The sequence below is a fragment of the Alligator mississippiensis genome, chromosome 3 (genome assembly GCF_030867095.1).
Source record: "Alligator mississippiensis isolate rAllMis1 chromosome 3, rAllMis1, whole genome shotgun sequence".
NCBI classification, from domain to species: Eukaryota; Metazoa; Chordata; order Crocodylia; family Alligatoridae; genus Alligator; species Alligator mississippiensis.
Genome location: NC_081826.1, coordinates 261,082,443 through 261,108,551, shown reverse-complemented (window position 1 = coordinate 261,108,551; position 26,109 = coordinate 261,082,443). Strand labels below are relative to the sequence as shown.

General features: G+C 38.8%; 1 protein-coding gene across 2 annotated transcripts in view; it reads right to left on the bottom strand.

The window, feature by feature from the left end:
• ADAMTS6 (ADAM metallopeptidase with thrombospondin type 1 motif 6) overlaps positions 1 to 26,109 on the bottom strand; it is a 352,249-nt gene that overhangs the window by 89,544 nt on the left and 236,596 nt on the right. The window contains exons 14-16 of one of the 2 annotated variants that reach the window (XM_019496068.2): positions 22,626 to 22,689; positions 7,349 to 7,451; positions 1,398 to 1,531 (exon numbers count right to left, since the gene is read on the bottom strand). In XM_019496068.2, the coding sequence (XP_019351613.1) occupies positions 1,398 to 1,531; positions 7,349 to 7,451; positions 22,626 to 22,689 (301 nt within the window). The remainder of the gene's footprint in view (positions 1 to 1,397; positions 1,532 to 7,348; positions 7,452 to 22,625; positions 22,690 to 26,109) is intronic. The other variant, XM_059725136.1, reaches the window with a different exon arrangement.

Here is a 26,109-nt window from a genome sequence, read left to right as displayed (position 1 = left end):
TTACTGATCACAAAAAAAACACTGATTGGACTAAAATAGCTCCTTGCCTAATCCTCTGGGGATAAATCTAAGTTCTATTTCTGGTAATTTAGTAAAATAAAGCATTATCTGAAAGCAACACAAGACTCCTGTATTTATTACATCAGTATTCCATAGATCATGTCTTGTAATTTTTTTCTTAGTTCAGCAATGAAATATACGGCAATTTTTTTGCTCTTTTCAACTTTGACCCAATCAAATATAAATCTTGTAAATATAAAACTTAGCCCTCCTTTCAGCAAAGTGCCCAAAATAAGGTACTAGATCCAGTGAAGCTGGAAGGTTTTTTAAGTCACCTATACTATTCAGTTATTTAAATATCTGGATTAGGAACTTCACTGAATCAAGACTTTAATGGAAATACAGCACTACAACTATACCTTTAGCAGAATTAACCCTTCTATCTCTCTTCATGTTCCTGTAATGTATACTTGTTTTATGCTCATTCCAATGAATCTGACCTCTTGTAAAAAGACAAATGAACCACAAAGCAAAATTGACAATTTGAGGGTAACAAATCCAACCAACCCACAATTCTCTTTAGGGAAATGGAAGGGTATAATGCTGAGTTTCTTCAACTCCATTTAAAGTCAGCAGGAGTTGAGGGTACTCAGAAACTTCTGGAGTCAAGGCCGCAGAATATACAGGTTATGCTCAGGAAACAAATGCCAACAGAAAATGTGATTAGAAATTTACACACGTACATGATAAAACTGATGTGAAATTCAAAACATTTAAGAGAATGCCATCCAAAGTGGTCAATGTTCCAAATATTATTTTCAATTTAAAATCATTTCAGGGATCTGTCTGTACCACAACTAAAAAGTGATGAAAAGTCATAATAATTATGAAATTAGATAACAGGACTATATTATTTTTCTCCTACTTACATAAGAGTTCAACTGGCACTCTCAACAACCCTTTTTTATAAAACCAGGGTGTAGAACTCATCCTGATCCATGGGCCAAATGAGTAGTGCAGGGCCAGACTGTGGGCCAGATTGGGCCCACAGACCAGTCCTGTGTCCTAGATATGACTGGTGGGGCTGGTCCCATGTGGGTGTTGCTTGTAGCATGTGCACTGGATCCAACCCTATGCTGGATACAGCGTGTCTGCTAGATCCAGCCAAATGCATGCTGCATACAGCACATGGATCCAATCCAAATACTGCAGGCAGCACCATGGGCTGCATGATAGAGCTCCAATTGGCCCTCATGCAGCCTTCAGGCTGTATCCTTGACACCCCTGATCCAGAATAATACAATCTGTACCAAAACTAAAAAGCTATATAGAATTATCATTGGTACATATGAAACACTATGAGGTGATCGATAGGTACTTTACAAAATGTATTGAACCTTGCATTCTCCATTGATGCAGATATCCAGTGAATCAACATTGCATTGAGTTCCATCTATTACTGCAGGGGCACGTTCAGTGTAAAAGTTGTAACCTTCAGCCAAACAGTTTAATGCACATGGTTTAACCCCACCTAGAAAAGCAAAGCAAAAGAAAATAACAAACCTGTTTAAAAGCCTAGAGAAAATTAGATTGGTCGGTACAGTCTCAACTCTTCTCAGCATCCACAGATTTTTAAGATTTATTTTACTACTACTAATTAATCTCTCTACTTGATTCTTTCTTTCTAAAAATATTATTTCAGCTTATACCAAAGCATCCTATAGTTGTCAAGAGTTAAGTAACTATAGTTATTACTATATAACTATATTTATAGTCAAAAGATTCTGTAATGCTACTATAACTTAGTGAACAATTTAAATTAATAAAAATATTATTTAAAAACTCTAGTACCAACAGTATAGTTATGGAAATATATCAAAAGGTATACAATATGCTTTAGAAGGTGAATAACATTTGGAGCACTAGGACCTGAATTTAAAGGGAATGTATCTGTTCTCTCTTTTCTTCACGGCTTATAAGACTGTAAGTTCAATTATTTGTGGAAATTAATGAGTATGTCTGATTGCCTGACTTTGAACAAAATCTGTTACTTAAATATCTAGGGGTGCCTGCAGACATTAAAAAAAATGGTGCTTTACTTTAAACTCAGCTCATTCTCTTGCTGAGCCCTGTGCATATGCAGGAGAGGCAGTGCATTACTTCAACCTGGCTGTGCAGAATCTATAAAGATTGGGTGCTTTAGTGGGGCTTTTTTGGTGCTTTTATCTAGTAGTTGATTGAATCAGCTTTAGCTAAATGCCAAAAAGCGCTGCTGAAGCGCCTGCCTAGGCAGGGGGTCAGACTTGATGATCTGTTGAAGTCCCTTCCAACCCTAACATCTATGAATCTATGAAGTAATGTGCTGCTTCTTCCCATAAAGTGTGTTGGGGGCGGGGGGGAGGAGGGGTAACATCTGCAAGCAACTTAGGTGTCCTTATTTGCGCTAGCAAATAATGATGCCATCACAATTTGATTCACTTAGTAATCCTCAGATGTGCTAAGTGCCCACAGCTCCCACTGACTTTATTGAGAGCTAAAGAGGCTCTGTTCTTTGCGGGATAAGGCCCAAAATTATATGTGCACAGAGAAAAAGACTGAGTTTAAATATCAGGCCACTTGAAACAGTATCTCACACAAGCACTAAAAAAATTATCTTAAACAGCTATATAACAACAAGGCACTAAAACTGCAAATATTAAGCAGAATTCTCAGCTGTGTAAGGAGTAGGCAAGAAACAAGTTCTTGTACAGAGATAATTTCCTTTCTTGTTTTTCATGTCCTTTTTATTGCTTACTATGCTAGCTGACATGTGGGTTATGGAATCTTAGAACTGCAATATGATCATTAGACAAGTGATTTTTCATTTATGGTTAATGTCCACAGTATTCTAAATCCATTAAAGCTTCCAGTATGTTTTAGATCAGGACAATCCAAGGTCTAAGCAGCCGAGGGCCACAGGCCCCCTGGGCTGCACTATGCTTGGAAATCATTCCCACTCCCAGCTTTCCAGGCCAAGGGCTCCCCCAACTCTGGAAGCTGTGCTGCTACACCCCACCCCATCCTCTTGGGTGGGGGCAGGAAGTGAAAGCCAGAGGAAAAAGGGGAGCCAGGGGACTCCAGCTGCTGCTGAAGCTGGAGCAGTGAAAAGAGTAGCAGCTGGATGGAAGCCAAGAAGCCTGCAAAGTAACCCCTTGCGGGCTACATGTAACCCCATAGGCCACAAGCTGGACAGCCTTGTTTTAAATCAAAAGATAACTAACAGTCCTAAGTGAATGTTAGTTGGAGAGGTATTGAAGAAGGCTGCAGATTAATAAAGACTGGGGAAGTGATCAGTCATGACGAGTACAGGTCATTGATAAACATGATACGGAATGGTTGGTAAACTGCATGCAGTTAAACACTACGCATTTCAGTACATCTAGGGACCAAGAGAGTGGGTTGGAGAACTATCTTAGGAAGAAACATCTAAAAAAAAACTACAGGTTATGCTGGATCAGCTAAACATAAGCTCCCAGTGTGACACTGTGGCCAATCAGGAACAGTGGAATATCTAGCAAGAGATGGAAAAATAAGAAAGACTAGAGAATAGCTTCATATTGACAAGCTCCAGGAGCTTGATGTATTTAGTGTATCAAAGAGAAAGTTACGGGGTCACTTCATCACACATACCTACATGGGCTCTTCAAGCTAACAGACAAAGGTCCAATGCCCAGAAACAGAAGTTAAATGAATTCAGATTAGAAATAACATACGATAATTTAACACTAAAAATAATGACTGTAGGAACAATTTACTAAATATTATGACAGACTATCCATAGTAAGAAATGCTTACACTAAGAAACATGCTCTAGTTCAAACAGAAATTAATGAAGAACGTCTTCTGGTCTGCATTACGCAAGAGGCCAAACCAGATAATTTACCAATATCACTTCTACTTTAAAATCTAGTGTTCTATGATTAGGTTTGTAAGAACACTGAGATGCAAGAGTCATCCCTATTACTAATGACATTTGTGAAATCAAATAGCAAAATCTTGTTTCTGTGTTGAAAAAAGAAATCTTTGCCACATAAAGCAAAAACGAAGAGAATAAACAAAAAGCTGCATCCCAATCCTATGTCATCCAATGTTTGACTCAAGTATGGAAAAATGTAAGTCATGAAAAATATGCACATGAAATACCTTCTTGAGCCTAAAAAGTTAAATTTAATTCCCTACAGAATAATTTTATTGTGTTATTTAAATTTAGGAAGGATTCTCACCAGGTAAAGTTATATTAATTGCATATAACAATTGAAATTAAAATCGAAATATATTTATTTATATGCTGTCAGCCCCCAGAAAACCAAAGCAAAACACCAGGACAATTTACAGTACCTGTATGCTAACAACAAATTATGCTCTTAATCATGTCAACATAATCTCAGGCAATTAAAAGTAGAATTCAGCCTTCATTTTTACTAAAAAAATTATCAAGACCAGACCTTGTGTCACTTCAGGGGCCCAAGTGATTAGATAAAGTATCCAGTTGCCTGGAATGCATAGTGTGTGGCTGGACAAAGGGAGTGATTCCTGGAAATCAGGAGGAAATGGGAGCTGTCCAAAAGTTGCTCCAAATTGTGCTGAGGTCAACTGGACTAAGGCTAGCCCTAGTATTGGGAGCAGATGGTTTTGCAAAGTCAACATAAAGTAAGAACCCAAGTCTCTAGCCTACCTGATCTATACCAAAATCAACTGACCATCTTTCCCAACTCCACCTCCTATTTTAAGTACAAGAAAACCAGGGAAAGAAAACCAGAAGCCAGAGCCATGTCAGTGACTGAAGAAAAAATAGCAAAAGTCAGAGGAAGAGAAAGTGGAAACACGCTGCAAAGTTTGTAGTCCTGAGGCTACTTTATGCAAGCCTGCTCTATTAGCATGTTAGATCAGCTGAGAACTGCTCTAACCTATTCCAGCTGCTAACGACCCCAAAATGATAAACTGCAAAACTGAGGTATTCATAGTTTTGTGTTTCTGAAACTACAGTTAACATTTAGGCTACGGACAGACATTCAAAAAGCCCAAGCCTGAATTGATTCAATCTTTGCAGGTTAGTCTAACCTGCAGAGATAGAACCGATTTGCAAGTACACAGACATTCACTTTTGATTCAGGAAATGCAGAAACATGTCTGCAGTGGCTCAGGCCAGAAGCCAGGGGGGTGCTAGAGCAAGCCCTACCTTTCCTTCCACAGTGCTGAGCTGAGGGGGTGGTGTAGCCAGGCCCTGGCAGGATACAATGGTTAGGGAGAGGTTTAAGCCCCTACCCTGGCCTGCACAGTCCCCAGCCAGGGTATGCCTGGAGGGGTAGGGGGAAGCAGCCCTCACCAGGCTTTTCTCCTCTCCTCACTGCTCAAGGGCTGGGAAACGTTGCTAGACCCTGGTCCCTGGCAAGCACTCTGAGGCAAAGGTGGGAAAGTGGGGAGGAAGCAGGAGAGAGGACTACTTGTGTGGATTGCAAGCATCTGCTGATGATACTCAGCTTTTCAATCTCCCTCTCCCTACTTCTTCATACTGTCTGCAGCAAACTGACAGGCACAGCATTCGTTGCAAACCAGGTCATTTCTCAAACCTCCCTCTGTCCCCTGTTGAACACTGACAGCAAGCCAGCAGGGTGCTTATCAGAACACAAAGCTGATCAGCCCATCAAGAAAACAAGGCCTTTCTATTAGTTCAAGCTCTTCTTAAACAGCTTTTTGGAAATATTTTTAAGGAAGAATGGAGGAACATTACCAGATGGCCTGCTAATTAACTCCAAAAAGCCTAAGCAGACACTTTTCTGTCTGCCTTTGTTCCAGTGAGATTGGAGACACACACATAGACACCTCTCAGCATTAGCTAGCATGGGGGTAGCATGACCATGCTCAAATGCCACTGGGGTCCTTGCTGTGAGAGAGGGGGGATCCCTGACTGAGCAGCAAGCGGGGAGGGAGGCATGGAGCAGGGAGAAATCAGGAAGGCACTGCTGTCTCCCAGCTGCAGTCTCCACCTCCTTCTTGGGCACCTGGGGCTCCAGCTAGGGAAGAGAGGGACAGGGCCAACCCTGCTCTCTGGAGCAGATAGGACAGTCCAGCCCAGCCCAGCCCAAGGCTGAAAAGCATGCTCACATGCTGGGGGACTCTGATTTAATTTAAACCAGGAAGGGGTCTGGGACAGAAGTTCCATAAACCTGTTTGACCCAAATCAGTTAAGTCTGATATTACATTCAACCAGGTGTTTCTTAAATCAGTTTTGGCCATTTTGAAACTGGTTTATAAGCACTGAACTTGTGCTCTGTTACAGGTTTAAACCAGTTTCTGATCACTTAAACCAGTTTATGTGTAATTTCTGTCCAAGCAGTACCCATACTGTAGTTTACCATCCTGCATTTGATGTAGGCAACGAAATTATCTAGTAAAGGGACAATATCTTTAGAGACTCAAAATCAGTTTTATAAAAATATTTTCAGTTCACTTTTGAGTGAAACTTTCCTATACTGTAATTTGTGGAACTGAGTTGCAAATCAATGAAATTATTTCTATTATATTATATAACCACCAAACTAGCGTACATGTTGCACAAACTCATAAGAAGAGAATTGAAAGAGCTTACAAAGTAAAAGACCAAAATAAGCAAGGATTAAAGGGAAGCTATACAATATACAACATACTAAGCAGAGTGATGACAGGCACACATCTGGCATAAACTAAATCTAATAAATCTATTCCAATGTGGGAAAACTATTAGTGCTTTTTCACTGCATTCAAATGCCCAGAATATCTGGCACAAAGAGCTAGGTTGAGTATTTTGCTGATGTGCAAGGCAGCAAAAATTCCACTTCCCTACACAATGGAGCTTCTATATTGTAGTGACTAAAGAAGTCTGTCAAAGTCTACTATGCAAGCTGCCTTTTTTTCCTCCAAGCCTGCACCTTCCATCAGCTCAGGTAAGGTAAAATCTATCTGGGCTTGTATATTGTATTTGTTCCTGCTGTACACAAATTGCATATTCTGTTCAATCTGCATGGTGCTGCCAATGCTCCTGATGGAGGATGGCTATATAGTACAAAGCGGTGTCCTCTTCTTACATAGCATTCCCTGAATCCAGACCTCCCCCTTTCACAGCTGACCCACTCCTATTCCACAACCAACATGGCCCTTCCTCTTAGTGAACTGGCATTTTTAATTAATGATTTTACAATATAAAAGATTACAACATTAATTCTATTGTATCTTGATTGAAACTCTGTGTTTGCAAATGTCACTTTCTTTGTAATACTCATACACTTTCATAGACCAGGCATATTTATCTCTCTTCTAAATAACACATTACCTCCAGTGTAGGGTTTCCAGTTATAATATTTTCCACGGAAAGGCATATTGTCAAAGTCTGCACATTGTTTTTCTCGAAAATCACGGGACCCTGAAGGACACGGCTAAAGTAAAATTAAAATGAGAGAGTTAATTTCTAATAAATCTCAGTATAAAAGAACATGGTTATAATATTATATAGAAAATGGTGCTACAGTCCATCAAATTGGCTCCCTGCTTCTTTTTGTGGATCTGATTCTGGCACTTGTTTTATTGTTTTACAACTGGTATTCAAACCAAAGTGTCTATTTTGTAAACTTAGGCAGGCATGAAGTAACTGAACTAATTTAAAGTTAAGTGTTACAACTCTTACTATATAACTTTACACACAGAATCATGTCACAGTTCACTCTGTAATCAATCCATCCATTATCTCCTTATAAACACATGTAAAAACAGCTAAAGAAACTAAAACACAAGATCATTTCTGGTAACTGTTCCAGTCTCAGTTGCTACAGCTGTTCTCAGGGTTGTATTAGAAAATCAAGAATGAGATTAGTAATGTTTCATCAGTGGTTCTCAACCTTTTCAGAGCCAGGCCATCCTCCACAATTTTTCTGAATGTGGGATCAACCCTGGTTGCCTTATCTCAGACATTCTCAACTGGGTGTTATTGCCACCAGGTAAAAAACTGTCCAGGTGGGGCAGCCCTCCCCAGTCTAACCCTGCACAGTATCTCCTGGAACCAGAGGCATTTAGGGCAGATGGAACTGTCCTGTGCACCTCTGTTTCTGGAAGGAATACTGTGGGAGATGAGGGGGCGAGGCAGACAAACAGACACCAGGAAGGGTTGCAGCACAAGCTGCTGCTTTCCTGCCTGCTTTAGCATTATCAGAAAACCCTAATGCAAGAAGAGCATGCATGCATACTCCAGCTCCGCACTCAGGGCAGTTTTACCTGACTACTACCATTGCAGAAGCACCCCTGAAGAAAGTCTGCAGAACCCTTGGATCTTGTGAGACCTCGGGGTATATGGCACTCCAGTTGAGAACCACTGCATTACATTTTACAGTTTGGATCTGTATCATTTAGGCTAGGGACAGACATTACACCTAAACCAGTATAAATGATCAGAAACCAGTTCAAATTTGTAACACAACTCAAGTTGCACTTAAGTGCACATAAAGTTGCACATGAGTGCACATAAACTGCTTTCAAAATGGCTGAAACCAGTTTAAGATAATCCTGGATGGATGTAGTATCAGGCTTAACTGATTTAGGTTAAATCAGTTTATTGAACTTCTGTCCCAGATCCCCTCCAGATTCAAGTTAACTCATAGCCCCCAGCATCCCAGAATGCTTTGCACCTCCACGCTTGCAGGCTGGGTGGGCTAGCCTTGGCCCAAGCTGTCTGCTCTAGCCGAGCAGGGACTTTTGCTCTAGTGCCACCTTGCTTCTGACCTAAGTCACTGCAGACATGTGGCAGCATTTCTGGATGCAGAAGTGAATATCTGTTCACTGGCTTATCAATTCAATCTACGCAGCTTGAAGACACCTATGAAGATTGAATAGATTCAGCCTCAGGCTTTTTGATTGTCTATACCTAGCCTTAACATTTATCCCTTGCAAAGCCATATTTTAACAATATATTTTGTAACAATTTTAAGCACCTTCTTAGTTTAAAGAATTTAGACTATTTACATGTAAAATATTTTTAACAGAATTGATTACTGAATCCAGAAATAAATTAAGTAGTGTGCTTATTTGGGGTGATGATGATAGGTAAGGAAAATTCTACAAATAAGAATTACAAGAACAATATTTCTTATTACAATTTTGTAGTTAACAATGTTAACTAATTGCCAAACTTTGAATTTATATATAATTTGTAGAAAAACATCGTGCAGTGTTTGAATAGAATAACCCAAGACAAATTGTCTTTTACAGTATTGAAACCTCAAGGTTTAAAATGTTATGGTAAAGTATCTGAAACATTAAACATATTAAAAATATTCCTTTTAAGCAAGAGTAAAATAACTTATTTGACAGAAATATTAATTGTTAATAAACAGTCCTGATTTTATGAGCAGCATCAGAGTTGACAGTTATCATGGTTTTACTTTTCTTCCAATATTTCTAAGCCAGTCTATGTTAAGCAATATTAAATGAATTCCTGTGAAAGAGGCCTTATACAAATATTTGCACACTCATCATAACTTTCATTCATATTGTAGTTCACATTCCTACCATCGCAAGCCCATAGCATCATGACTTGAAACTACTGAAGTTTTCTCTGCATTTAAAAATATTTTAAGCACAAAAAAATGTAGCTCCATCTTGCAACTCTAAAATCATATAGTATTTACAAATATTTCATAATAATTTATCATTATAGTATAGCATAATATAATGGTAGTGCAATATCAATTATGATAACTTATAATGATTGTATTTACTTGCAATTAATCCTTCTATCCCATTTCAGTAAAATACAATAGGATGATTATTGATGCATATTGTACTACAAGTTTCTTATCCTGGAGTCTTGTACATTCAGGAAAAAAAAAGATCAATCCTCATGTCTCAAAAAGTTTTTGACTGTTTGAGGTAGTGACACCTAAATTTGAATCTCCTGTATGAACTCCAGTTGGGAAAAGAAACTCCCATCCTCTCAATTCTCATACCTTTTCAGTTAGCAGCTGAACTGCACAGAAAGCAAAAGCTTCCTACACAAATCAATTACTTACAAAATAGAATCTTTAAAATACTGGATAATTATTTAAATACTTGCATAAACAACAACACAATGGGCATGTCTACACCGTCATTAATGAGTTTTTGTTAATGCACATTAAATTTAGTACCTCTATTGAGATGTAATAGAAAAGGTTCATTAATCTATTTTAATTCACATTAGTGAAAGTACGTTTTAATGAGCATTAAAATAGGCTAATGTTCATTAAAATGAACATGTAAACAAACCTAATAAGATACATGAGAATTATTACAGAAGAAGCAAGCTGTGATTGTACATGCAAGTTGTGTAACAGCTTCTATTATTACGTTTTCTTGTGGCCTTTATCTTTAAGAAAAACTCATATCTCTATTGTTTGTAACTTCCATAACAAGCCTGGCTATGAAGGAAAGTTAAAGAAGCTAGAATAAGTTCTGCAGAGGGGATAGGATGATAGAAAAGGAACTTATGCTTCTCCTGTGTATTGTATTTGTGGTCCCCAAGTTACAGTGCAGAGGGTGTCTAGTTAGCCCATGCTTCTGGGCTTTGCTGAATGCCATGGGGAGCCAGGAAGGAATTCTCCCCTACTGTTGCTACTGGTGCCTGGGTTTCCTTTTTGCCTTCCTCAGAAGCATTGTATGGAAAAAGCTGGTAGCTACTGGGTAACTGTAACACAGAGATGAAGATGACGCTGGGTTGCCCTCCCACTATACCTGATCACAGTTCATATCTGAAGGAGAAGTCATTCTAACATTTCATGAGTCTAACATTTTTCATCATGGGTGATAGTGAGGTTGTGCAAAACATAATTTGTTTTATGATATTACAAGAATTTTCCCATAAAAATACAAAATGAAAACCCAATTTGCAAAACTGGCCAAATCAAAGACATTCTGAGGGGGGAAGGGGAAGAAGGAGAAAGAAAAAAAAATCAAAGGAAATAAACCTCTTGGAGGTGAGAGTTTGAACACTTATCTCTTGAAACAGTGTTGAAATACTGAACACTAAAACCAGTGATTGTTGACCAGGATGCTATGACACCCTTGGGTGCCTTGAAATCTTATCAAGGGTGCCACGGTGTGCCATGCAATATTAACACTGTCAGATATAAAAACACAATGCACAAGATAAACCCAGAGGGTGCATCCCCACACTCAGAGGCATGCACTTGCTGTGGCAAAAGTAAAAGCAGCACAAATTTGTGTCACTACTTTTTGCTGCAGTGCACGCCCCTGCATGTAGTTTGGTGTGGGGCAAAATGCACAAACTTCAGGGAAACTGCCATTTCCCTGCTTCTAAGCGGGGGGGGGGGGGGGGGGGGGGGAGGGGGTAAGCGGCGGGCGGGTTGCTTGCCCCATTTTTTTTTTTATACCGGGAGTTCCTGGTATCAAATTTACAGCGTGGCAAACAGTTGCACATGCACCATGTGCAGTGTGTAGTGCCTCAAACAGGTCTGAGGCACTGCAGACTGCACATGCGCACTCATCTGACACAACCAGATTTCAAATAGAAATTCACAGTCTTAGAAACATCCTGACCCGTCATGGTCTTTAGGGCCATGTCAAGATGAGCATGGCCATGCATTATGTGGCATCACAAATACGTCTATGATGCTACATACTGCACATTCAGCTGTTCTCCGTGCTGTAAGGGAGCAGCAGGGGTTTGTTTTTATTTGCCCCCTGGATATCCAGGGCTCAAAAAAAAAACCCATGGAAAAAAAAAAGCGAAGTGGTGCATACAGGGACAGTATGCACTGCTCAAAACTTCAGTCTAGCCAGCTGGAGTCATGCTCCTGCAGCTGGCCAGGCTCTGAGCAGCAGGATCACTGCTGCTGCAGCCCCAGGAGGGCCCCAGGTTCCCACATAAGGCTGCTGGGGCCAACCCAGTGCTGGCCACAGTCTCCCCAACCCCACCCAGGATAACCTGCCACATACCAGAGAGCACATGGCACCGGCATTCCCCAGGGACAACTAGCAGTAGAACAAGGTGTCCTGCTGATAGTTGTCACCAGGGAAACACACATCCACATTCATGGGAAGACAGCCTATGAGTTCTTTGTAACAGGAGAATTGCTCTATTATATTTCCAAAAAAAGAATTAAAACTAAGAGCTGGCATTTTTGAGGGGTGCCTTGAGTCTAAAAAGCTTGAGAACCACTGCCTTAAACAGTGACTCTTTTCTAGAAGCAACATTATTTCACAATGGTCTATGGAAAGAACAACATAGTTTTTTTCTTTTTAATTGAAAATCTGCTCTGTGGCATTTAGGCAATTACACAGAGCTTATAACCATCTTATTTTAAAAGATCTGAGGCTGCCGAACATGAAAATGGCTGTTCATCCATGGGAAGGCTGGATTCCAGGAAGATGTTTTTCTTTTCCCTTTCTGTAGAACAGGTTAGAGTAGGGCACTAATCCTAGAGTGAGACAATGTTCCCCAGGCTCAATGTTCCAATGTCACCAATTAGGCTTTTCTTTGTGTGTGGTAGGTCCTCAAGCTTTTATTTCACCTTTCAAAATAGAAACTAGACATCTGCAGCCATGCATACGTATTACTATCCTGAAGCAGCTATTCTCACCATGATACCTCCTACTTCCAAGGTGTACACATATCTGATTTCAGTTCTGATCAGTATTTTCAAATGTCCACTCACACCTGAACTACACCCAAGAAAGAAGTTAGCCACTGAATGAGCTTTCTTTAATAACTGAAACTGACCTTTCTGCTAATCTACAACTTTCAAGATAGCAGCTGTGGCCTGCAAGCACTGCTGAATTGCAGAATTCTGGAATGCAGTTAGTATAAGTTTGGCTGGTCTTTTTTCTAGTTTATCTGAGTTCCCAAGGAGCATGGGAGATGTTTCCAGGGGCATCCTCAGGTAATATATATTTCTTATCAGCTGTCAAAAACAGGACAAGGAAGGTAAGAATTGAATAAAGTCCAAATAAAGAAACACCCCAGGCTAGTTCTGAAATACTGAGCAGAGGTCTCAGGGCAAAGGTCAGATCCTCCATGACAGTCAAAACTTACTTCCTTTTGCCCTTGGATATGAGTCTACTCCATCAGCAGCAGAATCGTGCACAAGCAAATAATTAATAAGAGAGTTGTCGATGCCAAAGAAGGATTTTGCATTGTCATCCACAAGATCTTGGCCACATGATGCACTGAATTTGTAGTGAAGCCATTTAATCTACAATGATATGAACAGGTGCTGGCCTGGGTGAAATGGAAATCCTTCAGTTCTGAACTGCATCAAAAGCAGTATAGGTACATTGTGAATAAATGATGGTATAGTCATTTCCAAGATTACCTTGATTATAAACCTGAATAAGGGGAGCAAATCAGTCATCAGACACCACCACTTAGTTTTGCACATTGTTTGCCAAATACTGCACTTTGATGAAAAATGATACATCTCAAGATTTCAATACAACACAGAGCTGCTTCATCAAACTCTTATGTTGTACTGTAATGGATCTCTGCTTCCTCTATATTTTTGGTTTTTGGCACTGCTGCAAATGCTTGATATTGCAAATGCTTGATTCCTAAAAAGGAGTGTAGCCATAGTAAAACTGACTTTTTTTGTTAACATAGCAAGTATGTCTGAATTTGGTTTTGATGATGGTGCAGGCAGCTTCAATTCAAATGATTAGATAGATCCACTAGGCTCTGAGAGAAACCTGAGTCTGTCACTACATGGCCACATATTCTCAGTTAATACAGCCAACTGGAGGAACTCATCTCAGGAACCTAATCCTGCTCTGGAGATAAATCATTCAAATTAATCCGAGTGACTTTAGGCTGAATTTAGTAAGACTTTAGATGCCCTCCTTGAAGCTTACCTGTACAAAGTGACAAACAGATCTGCATCATGCACACTAAGCATAAGGTGCAGTAGTTGTGCTCAGCTATTACAGGCATCTTTCTGTTACCTTTTTGGGGGCTTCTCCATTTATCTCTATTGAAAGAAAGGGCAAAATCCTTAAAGTGAAATTGCAAAACAAGAAGGTAATTTTAAACTGTTGTACTGCACTGTAAATCTTGAGACAGAAATGGCCCCAAAGGCATCAACTTAAAGTTTGAAGCCTGGCACTGAGCAGACTGTGCTGAAGTAATAAAAAAATACTGAGTCAGACTCTGAAAGTGGGTTTCAAAATGTTTAAATGTGGGGCTAATATAAATAGTTTGAAACACCGTTAATAAATCACCGGACCAATGTAGACATAGCAACAAAGCTGTGGTCTCAAAGAAACCCAGTGTTCTGTGATTCTAGATCATCAAGACAGACAGACTACAACAACATGAATTTATTAGGAGTCTCTCCCAGGAAAACACCAGAGTTCATAATGAACAGGACAAAAAGCAGAGCCAGAGAAATTGTGGTTGAAACCCAGACACCATTCGACAGAGAGCTCATTACATAACTGCAAATCAAAAATAACAGACTGGAAGATAGGGATCATTCTACATGCATGTCTGTGCATAAAACAGTGAGATAGTGGGTAGGTATAGACGTTAAAAAAGCCCAAGGTGGAATCGATCTAAGTTACGCAGTTTTCTGTAAAAGGCATAGTTTAGATAGTGAACAGAACACACAGTTGTTCTTTGGTGACGGGTGTACAAATCTTAGACTGGGTTCCACCATTTTTAAACCAGTCTATGTGTGCTGAACTTCTGTTCTGACTATAGACCAGTCTTATGTGCTGAACTTCTGTTCTGTTACATGTACAGACTGGTTTCCAATCACTAGAAGTCCAAGGGTTTGCATAAATATCTATATTTTTTTACACTTATATAGTGGCTTGGTGATAAGGAATAAGTTTCTGATAACTCTGTTCATTCTACTACCTTTTATTTCCAGGACTCACTAGCTAATGTTCTTTTCTGTTAAGCTCAATGTTTCCATCAGCAGATGTTTTCAGTATTACAAAGTCAATGATCTGAAAGTTTGGATGAAAAATATGCCTGGTAGGAGTGAAGTTAAAAAATGAAAATACAGTCAAAGCAAGGAGCAGGAAAATGAACTGAGCCCTGAAACAAAAGTTAGACCAGAGGTTTGGTTTTGTTTATGAATAGTAGAAACTTTGAGTAATACCTTTTTAAACTACTGACAGGTAGTTTGATAGGTATGGACACAAAAAACTTCAACACAGAGAGTACAAAACAGCATTTTTGGTTGTCTAAATTGCCACTAATGACATTTATACACAGGTTGGAAGTCTATACATATGTAGCTGTGCAGACTGAGCATGCCCAGGAATAGCTGAGGTTTGTGTGTGTCCCTTGTAAGGTTTTGTTACACTTGTACAGCTATAGATTCCTACTTATCAAATTTGCTATAATGTAACAGCTGCTAAACAGATTGATGCAGCAGCTTTCTCCCTGCATACACACACTTTTGAAACCAATCCCAGGGTTCAGTTTCCTTGCACAGAGTAATTTAAATAGGACTCACACACAACAGAATGAGCAACAGAAATTCATGAGTGCCAGTCATACTAGACCAGTGGTGCCCAAACTTTTTGAACCCATGGACTGCTTGAGTGGTGCCAGGTAGGTCTGCAGGCTGGATCTGGTCCACAGGCCTGATCTGGTATGCAGTAGAGGCCCAGCTGGGGCCCAATCCAGCTGCATGGGAATGGCCTGGCTAGGGCCTGATCTAACCAAAAGGGAACATCACAGCTGGGACCTGATCCAACTGTGTGGGAAAGGCCTGACCAGGGCCAACCCAGCTGTGCAGGGTTTAGAAATTTGGTGATGCGGTAGTGGTGGCAGTGTTAATAGCCACTGCATCCTGACTGGCAAATTTCCAGACCTATGGGGATCCCTACATGCCAGATGACATGGCTCTATGGGCAGGATCTGGTCTGCAAGCCAGGGTTAGAGCACCCCTGTCCTAGACCAATAAAAGAACATTCTATGATCATGAAAAGGCAGGGCTAGAATGGGCCTCCTGAGGTTAGAAATTCACCCAACGGAGTCTGATTTATCTTTTGTATATTATCCCCCTAATTCTCATGAAAAACTCACAATTGGTTAAAAATATCCAGTGAATTATCTTGTACTACTTGCCTGCCAAACTGACTAGAAGTATTTGCAAATATTTCTTTCAGATCTCTTTTAAAGGGTGAATTAGTATAATCAAGTAGAATTATGAACTGTGGAAAAGCTGCAGCGAGAAAAGAAAGTACCTGGATATTGTAGAGATGATACGGGCTTTTATATTAAATTATTATGGGTCAAACACAATAGTACTGTTATAGAAATACAAAAACCTATATATACAATGTACAAAGCCTTCTTACATACATACACTGTAGTTTTAGTTAGGTTTCCTGGCTTCTAAAACACAGACCACATAACAAAAAAGATTAAACAAGTTAAGGGAATACTAAACTATTCTATACACTGTGTATTTCTCACAATTCAATGAAAAAAAGATATTAAAAAGAAAAACGTACAAATGCATTACTATAATTATATGCATAACATGCTACCAGTTCAATCTGAGAGTTGACTCTGGGACATGCCTATCCTAAAAGTTTTGTGTTCCACAGCTCTCAGCCATACCAGGATTTGGGTTTGTAGCTAGAAGGATTAGGAAGTTTGGCCACCTCTGCAGTCAATCAATAGAAAATTTGCAATGGAGTGTTGTAAACAACCTTTATTTGGAGCTATGATATAAATCAGTTACTTAAATGTCTAGCCAAGCTTTTCATTAACTCCTGTATGGCAGGGAACATGTCTGGCAGTGAGGAGGAAGGGGTGGTGGCATGCTTGGTACCATTTCTTTTTCCAAGCTATCAAAAATCTTTGGATCCAACTACAGTTTTGTTGTGATAGAGGAGCAGTGGTGTTGATCAGTTTCATCCCAAAACTTCAGGTGACTTTTAGATATCGTATGCGCACTGAAATACCTGAAGATAAGGAACAAGACGCTGAACTTGATTTGATAGTTAATGGGAAGCCAGCGTAGAACTTAGAAGACAATTGGATGCATTCACAGAAGCTTATGTTACTGAAGAGAACCACTGCAGCATTCTGTATTGGCTAGAGTTGCCTAAGAGCTGAAGATGGCATAGCTGTAGTCCAACTGTGAGGTAAGAAAAGCATGAATAACTGCAGGCATGTCACTGTCCTTCAAGATGGGAAAGAGTCACATGGCCAATCAAAGTAGGTAGAAAGATTTACTGTTATGTGATCTTAGCATCAGTTAAGAAATGCAAAAATCTAGAACTCTTGGTTCAGAGATGATACCTTTTATTAGACCAGCTAAGAAATTGCAAAAAAAAAATTATTTTTTTGCAAACTTTCCGGCTCACACATCCTTCATCAGGCTCAGGAAAATTCAGGAAGGTAAAAAGTCCCCATAGATAGAAAATAAACCTGCTTGCCACAGAATCCTGCGTCACAAAGACACTCTCATGGACCCAGATGGACAAATTTCCATCTTCAGCTTTCTCTGTGCAAAAATGAAGTTTATTTCCTACCTGTGGGGACTTTTTACTGTCTTTAACTTTCCCAGAGCCTGATGAAGGGCATGTAAGCCCAAAAGCTTGCAGAAAAAGATAATTTTTTTGTGATTTCTTAGTTGGTCTAATAACAGGTATCATCTCTGAACTAAGAGTTCTAGTTTTTTGCATTTCTTTTTGTCTCAGACCAACATGGCTACCAAATAAATCCCTGTAGCATCAGTTAAGAAACCCAAGCACACTCCTAAACAGAGGACTGAGCTGACCAATGGTGAGATTTCACTTTCAGTTAGAGGAGACTGTACTGTGGACCAACAATTTTTTTTCCTCTGACTACCAACATAATCTCTCTCTCTCTCACTCAGGTTCAGCTTCATGCAGCTCATTTTCATCTATGAACTGATCTTGCTCAAGTACTGGCCTACTACAACTCTATCCCTATACGCTATAGTTTACATTTGCATATCTGTCAAACCTGCATACCATTTCCTACCTCAAATCTTTGAAAATAATTGCAAATTAATAAATTGAAAAACTCCTGTCTTCCAAAATTTGAGGTGGTCACATACTGATTTCTTCTTTTCTTATATTAAAAAAAATCAATTTTTTTAAAATATCATGAGTAAATCTCATTTTTAGTCCCCAGTAGGCCTCTTACTTCAAAAAATTACCCAATACTATATACAGGCACTTTAGATGTTCTCTTTATTAATAAGGTTTTCTATATATATGTATTTCATAGATTTCATAAACATTAGGGCTGGAAGGGACCTCGGAAGATCGAGTCCAACCCCCTGACCCAGGGGCAGGAAGTCAGCTAGGGTCAAAGGATCCCAATGAGATAAACATCCAAATATTTCTTAAAGGAGTCCAGAGTAGATGCTTGCACCACCTCTGGAGGGAGTCTATTTCAGGCTTTGGGGGCTCGGACAGTAAAGAAGTTTTTCCTTATGTGTAGCCTGAAATGGACTTGGGGGAGTTTGTGACTGTTTGACTTTGTCGTCCCTTGGGACTCTCTGGTGAACAGGCATTCCCCCAGATCCTAATGCACACCCATTATATACTTACAGGCAGCCACCAGGTCCCCCCTGATCCTGCCCTTTTCCAGGCTGAAGAGTCCCATGGCTCTCAGCCTTTCATTATAGGGCCTGTTCTCCTGCCCTCTGATCATACAAGTGGCTCTCCTCTGGATTCTCTCAAGCTTTTCCACATCCTTTTTAAATTGTGGAGCCCATACACACACACACACACACACACACACACACACACTGATAAACAATATACATATTTTCAATATTTATACACACAGTATATATACACACACACACACACACACATACACACACAGATATTGAAAATCATGTTACTAAAAATCTTAAATGCCTCTATACAGTATGGGGTAAGTTTTTGAAGTAAGAGGCCTACTGGGGACTAAAAATAAGAGGTTTACTCGTGATATTTTTAAAAATGGATTTTTTAAATGTAAGAAATTAAGAACTATATATATTTGGTATAACTGGCAAGAATTTTTACCAAAAAGGCCAGTATACCTCAATATAAAAGTTGTACCATATTTTCTTGTACACAACATGTACCTGCTAGAAATCAAGGTATTCATTATAATTAAGGAAATATAGTCATAGCAATAACATTGCAGTGCTGCATGTGGGACGCTGTAGCTGATGGCTATGGACACTTTCTCCTTCCACCTGGCAGAAGCTCTTGCTGTAGAAGCAAGAAATGATCTTCTGCCTTTCAAAAACAAGGAACATATCTTATTTAGGGGTATGTTGTATATAAGAAAATATGGTATATAGCTTATGATGCCATAAATCTAAAATATGCATGTTGCATACTTGGTACTTGGCGTACCAAAGAAGTTTATGCCTTCATCCCCCAGCTGCTGTCACCATGCCAACTCTAACCACCTATGGGAGAGAGCATCATCTCCTTTGGCTAGCGTCCAACTTACTAAATTCTCTATAACCTCAGGATTATTTCTTTATCTTTATGTAGTTCTCTACCTGTGACTAACAAGTGGCAATTACTTTTACATATCCAGTTTCAATCTTGCACATTAGAACTTACCAATTTTGCTGAAACCCAAGTCTTCGGGACAAAAACTATTGTCCTTCCTAAAACGGGTGATTCTCTGTAGCTACTAACTTTGCTATTTCTCAGTTTAGGCATAATATAGAGGTTCCATTTAGAATTTCCTGCATCACTGAGGCCACATTCTAAATGTTTAAGGGAATTGGATGGCCTCTACATCTACTGCAAAGTTTAGGGGAACAAAGAAAGAATATATTTTTGAAGGGGAAAATAAGAAAAGAAAACAGTTGCCCATATTATGCTCAAATGAATAAATGGCCTTGGGAAATAAATTTATTCAAATGAATACATGGCCATCTTACTCATTCCCACCTAGATCTCAGTGCACCCCTGATTTACCCTAAATTTGTTCATTCCTAAATCAAGCATAATTGGTCAAAAAGTAAAATAGAAAATACTAAAACAAAAAAAATGAAATTAGGGTAAAGGGGAAGAGAAGCAAATAGGTGACAAAAAGGTTTTATTTTGCTTACTGAAATTATTATTTCATAAAATGTATATATGAACATTTTAAATGTAAATGTTTTCATTCAAAAGAGTAGCTGGATTTTTTTTTTACTAGGTCTGCTTACATATGTTTGCAATAAAGCAGTAACCCTGGGAAGATTTAGAGAGTAGCACTAAAAATAGTGAAATTGTGCAATAGGGTGGTAACTTGAAACTTCTATACTTCTGACTATTAATGCTTCCCAGTGTGTTCTGTTATCTTGTGTCGGTTTATCCCTGTTATAATTCCACTTGATGCCTTATTGATTTTTCTTAATAATTATATAAACAAAAATCATCAATGCATATGAAGGTAGTTTCCAAGTAAAAGGCCAAAGTGATCTACAAAATGATTATGAATAATCTTAAGTTTCAGGTAAAAAAATATAAACTATAAAATACAGAAAATAGGCCAATACAGATTTTTTTAATTGACTGATGAGGCTAAGTCAAAGAAGTCAAAGAACACTTACACAAAATCAACCTTTGTTACTAAAAAGTACTCAGAGATTTACTTGGCTAAGCACTTAAGACTGTTCAAGTCAAGTCTTTGGATATGTATAGGCAGCAATATATACTCATCCCTTGGCTTATACCCATAGTAAGTTGAGCCAGGCAAGCCTTCCTCTGATTGCTTACATTGCATTGCAGTGCAAATGTTACAGACCTGTGTCAAGTTGGAACCTTTCTAGGAACTGACTATGGTAGGTATATTTTGTGACAAGTTTTCTTTTCCTCTTAGCTGAAAGGGCAGAAAAGGGGTTAAGTTAACTGTAGATGTTCTGCTCTTGATTGTGGGACAATTGTTTATACTGTTGGGGAGTTGATTCAAAAGATATTTGATAATTTTCTGAAATGTTGAAGCTTGCTGAACTTGGAGGAAAAGGATGATGTATTCTTAACAGATAGGGCAGATACACTATCTGGAGGGTAGGGCTAGGATTCAAAGAGACCTTGAAAAAATTGGAGGTTTGGACCAAAATAAATCTCATGAAGTTCAGTAAGGATAAATACAAACTCCTACACGTAGGATGGAATAATCCCATATACCAGTACAGGCTGGGGACTGACTGGCTAAGGAGTAACTGCAGAAAAGTACCTAGGAGTTACAGTGGATAAGAAGCTGAGTATGAGCCAACCGCGTGCCCTTGTTGTGAAGAAGGCTAACGGCAAACTGGGCTGCATTAGTAGAAGTGTTGCCAACAGATTGAGGGAAGTGATTCTTCACCTCTATTCAGCACTGGTTAGGCCACATCTGGAGTACTGTGTCCACTTTCGGGCCCCCCACTGCAGAAAGGATGTAGACAAATTGGAAAGAGTCCAGCAGAGGGCAATGAAAATGGTAAGAGGACTAGGGAGCATGGCTTAAGAAGAGAGGCTGAGGGAACTAGGCTTATTTAGTCTAAAAGAAGAGAAGACTGAGTGGGAATTTTATAGTAGCCTTCAACAACCTGAGGGATGATTACAAAGTGGATGGAGCTAGATAGTTCTCTGTGGTCACAGATGACAAAACAAAAAGCAATGGTCTCAAGTTCCAGCAAGGGAAGTTTAGGTTACATAAAAGGAAAAACTTTCTTGCTAGGAGGGTAGTAAAGCATTGGAACAGGTTACTTAGAGAGATTGTTGAATTGCCATCCTTGGAGGTTTTTAAGACCTGGGTACACAAAGCCTTGACTGGGGTAATACAGTTAAGAGTGGTCCTATTTTGAGCAGGGAGTTGGACTAAATGATCTCCTGAGGTCCCTTCCAACCCTAATTTTCTATGATTCTATATGAGTTATGCCACAGTTGCTACTCAATCACCACATATACACTGACACTTCCTAGGCATGTTTTTATATAGTTTTTAAATTACAAGGCCACAAAGAAGAGGTTGTTACAGTCTTTTAGGCAGTAAATGGTTCTTTATGACTTTTTGCTCTGTATTGGCTAAAAGCTTTTATCTTGATTACATGTAACTATTGTTTTGCCTGCTGTAAATACCTTTAGTTCATTTTATGTTAGTGGGTTTTGGACCCTGTGGTTCTGTGTATTTTTAGTATGAACTAGATGTGTGGTATTGTTAAATAGCAAAAAGATATAGGTGTAAAGAACTCTGGGTATGCTACTAGTATCTGTACTTGAGTTTTCTTACTATGTTACACCCACCAAGCAAAGTGCTGTGTTCTTGGGGAGAGGAAACTGAAAGAAAGGGTGGGTTGTAGCTTAGCCTTGCTACATACCCATACAGCATAGCCAACTTGCAAGCTTAAACTGTGCTCACCTCTATTTGAATGACAGATATAGACATGGGCATTTACAAGTGACAGAACATGTATAGAACCTACATATTAAGCAAACCTCCCTGTGCTACAGAGCCATGAAGTACAACATTTGCTACCTCCATCATTCCAATGTAGTAAATGAAGTTGAACCAGGATAAGTTTTGTCCATTGACTCCTAGAGATAAAAGAAGCTGATTAACTTTTATACTGGGATGAAGTTTTACTCACATCTGTATTACAGGAGCGATAACGTTTCCTTTCTCCAAGACAGTATTTTCCTCCACCTGAAGGTCTGAAAACACATTCATTTACATGTTGCATAAATATATATATGATTTTTATGCTGTATATACATATATATGTATAAGATATAAATAAATAAGCATATAAAATTCTAGGGTGGGATTTTCAAAAGTGATCTAAGCAGGTTTAACTCTTTTCCCATCAGAATGAATAAGAATTTTATCATTTTCCTCAATAGGAATAGAGGTAGGTTAATGCCAAACACTTCAAACTCCTAATTGTATGTAATATTTGCATAAATCCAAAGAATTACAAATTAAAGTATGTACAAAAAACTGCAGTTAAATGACATACCTTTGAATGATTGATTTACTGGCCTTTAAAATTAGAAAAATAATATAAAACAGCCTATATTATATTTTATTTTACTGATTACATTTGTGAATATAACAAGACTATATAGAAATTGTCTGTTACAATATTGAAGTACGTTGCAAAAGCTTCATTCTTTATCAACTGAAAATGTGATTCTGTTCTAAATTAGACAGTGCTAAGTTTGTAATAATAAATAATTATAATGAAGCCACACGTGTATTCCAGATTTATAATAATATGACTGAACAAAAATTGACCCATAGAGTGCCCAGTTACATCAAGGGCTTCTTTCATCAAGGAAGACTACCATTGACTTCAGTGGGAGTTGAATCAGGAACCAAAGCATTAACAGGTAACATACAAATTGAAAGTAGGTAAAAATAGAATTTCAGTGTTCCGTTTTATTTCAAAGGATATCAAGGTAGCTACAAATAATTAGAAAAAATACAAAATACAGATTTTCCTACTTTGGCTAGTTTATAATTTACTTAATCAGATGACATCATTGTAAAATAACAGTCATATCACTTGAGGAGATTTAAATTTTATCATAATAGAATGGAAATACCGTATTTACCAGAATATAAAATGACACGGATTATAAAACAACCTCACAATAATTAGCTTTTATATGTAGAAATTTAGAAATTTGTTACCTTTTCCAGGTATTGAATTTAATTGGAGGTTTGCCTTGAATTTGTCCCCCTCCCACTGGTACAGCAGAAAAAATAAATCTGGGGGTGGGGTTAGGCAGTCTCCTTGGGCTCTGCTCCCACCAACTTCATTCCCCTGCAGCTCCTTCCCCACTTCCTTAGTGTCAGACCCTGCTCGTTACTGAGCACATGGAAGTGACAAGCAAATTTGAAAATACTGACATAGAAATAAACATACCTGTAGTAACTTGCATATATGGAAGTTACTACAGATACTTACAGACCTACTTCATTCAAAATGGATGCATTTTACTTTTTTTGAAACTATTGCAAGTTTTAGCACAGGTACTCAATAAACACAATTTTAAGCAATACTTTTGTATGTACTTGTATATAGTACAAATTATGCAAGGTATTAGTTCAAAAGGCTCATGATTTACCATTAAATTCATTGGGCTGGGCCCCAGCAGATACAGTAATGTTTCAAGACATGGTGATCCCACAGCTCAGCTCTACTCAATATGGGCATCTTTACACATGCTCAAGGGGAGGGAGAAAGGGGGTGCTTTAATTAAAGTGGCTTTCATGAGCCACTCTAATTAAAGCACCTACAGCATCTCATGTATTCAGTGCCCCATACTTCAAAATGACGGTGGGTGTGCTTTAACTAAAGCTTGTTCAACGAGCTTTAAAGAGCCCCCACTGCCATTCTAAAGCACAGGAACAGTGAATACATGTGACACTGAGGCTTGTGGAATGTGCTAATTAGCACACCCCAGAAAACTCAATTAATCAAGTCTGCCCCAATGTGTTGGGCACATGTAATTAGCACGTGTCAGAGCAGGCATCAGGCATGTGTATAGGTGCCCTATGTATTTATACTCCAAATACCCCCAACAAAGGTTCCATATGCTAAACAGCTCCCCACTCATGACTGGAAATAGGTATTCTTATCATGAGTCCTGGGATTCTCCAAAAATGTATATGCAGATGAGGTCTGTCTCCATGTCATGGAGGGCAAGGCCACACTTTTATCATATGCAACAGGCTGAGATAGGGGGTAAAAGAGGGATTCTAGGTAAGTTGTTTGGGGCCCTGTTTGGTGATGTTTGCTAGACATTTAAGGCTGATTAAAAACTGGCCTCACTGGAAATGGGAAAGAAAGGTGCAGCTCAGCTGTCAGAATGAAGAGGAAATTGAAATGTATTCAATGAAGTGGCTCACTATGACTTGACAAAGAATCAGTGCTGAGGGAGACTGTGCTCATTGGGGACTACCGTATATGTTAGTCAGATGGGTTACACTAACCTAACCGAACCTTATAGTAGGTTCCCATCAGTATGTTTGCCCCATATCGGAACATGCATTTTATAGTTGTGCTTAGCATTGGCTGCATTTAATCAACCTTATATTTGGTTTCCATTTGCTTTTGGCAGCAGTTTAATAATAGGTAATATATTTAGCCCGATTTCCTTATATGTGAATGCAAGATGAGGGGCTTTTTCCCCCCACCCATGTTGATTGTGGGGGAGACCTTGTGTTATATTCAAGTAAATACGGTAGTATTTTTATTCATTTGCTAAGCTTTGAAATGTTAACAGTAGGAACATTTAGATACTGTGCATTACAATGACAAATGAATTATTTTTCCATTTTACCACTGCCTTCACTGGAAGCAGGATCCAATCAAAAGAACATAATTTACAACTACTTTAAAAGTTATTTTTATTGATGCTGAAAGATGCATTTGTTTTAGTTATGATGTTTTCATAATAGTATAAACTGTTTTTTTTATATTTATGCAAATAGCACTTTTAAATTTAAGAATGTTTAGCATGTGTTTGGCAGATATTTCTAGTGCTGAGGGCGTGAACATCTCATCTTGCACAGTCACAATGTCATAAGCAATATATCATGATGCTTTGGGCCATATACTATGGTGACTGGGCAGAAGCAGTTTGATCTACATAGTGCAATGATGAGGTGAATGCAGCCTGACATACAAAAGACCAACATAACAGGCAGAAGTCCCAAATCTAAAGAGAGCAGTAGAGAAGGAAGGAGTGACCAAAACTAGGGAAACATTGTGAGGGAAGGAGCAAAAGAACCTACTGTTTTAAAGAAGACTGATCCTAGGTACACAGGAAATAATGGTGGGGATTGAAATGGATACCATTAGGCATGACTTGAACAAAAATAAGGGTAAAAATGTTCCAGCTGCATGGGAACTATAGCTGGAATGAGGAACCTACAAAGCAAACAGTGGTAGAAAAAGCTGAGGTCCCTTCAGCAAAGAGCAACAACAGGGATAAAGAGGCATTTTAGGCTTAAAATGAGAATCAGTGACAACATAAAGAAGAGCAGCCACCTGATAAACCTCCTCTGAAACATTAATTAAGACAGAGAAGCAGATGGGGATGATAGAAGCAACAGGACTGGAT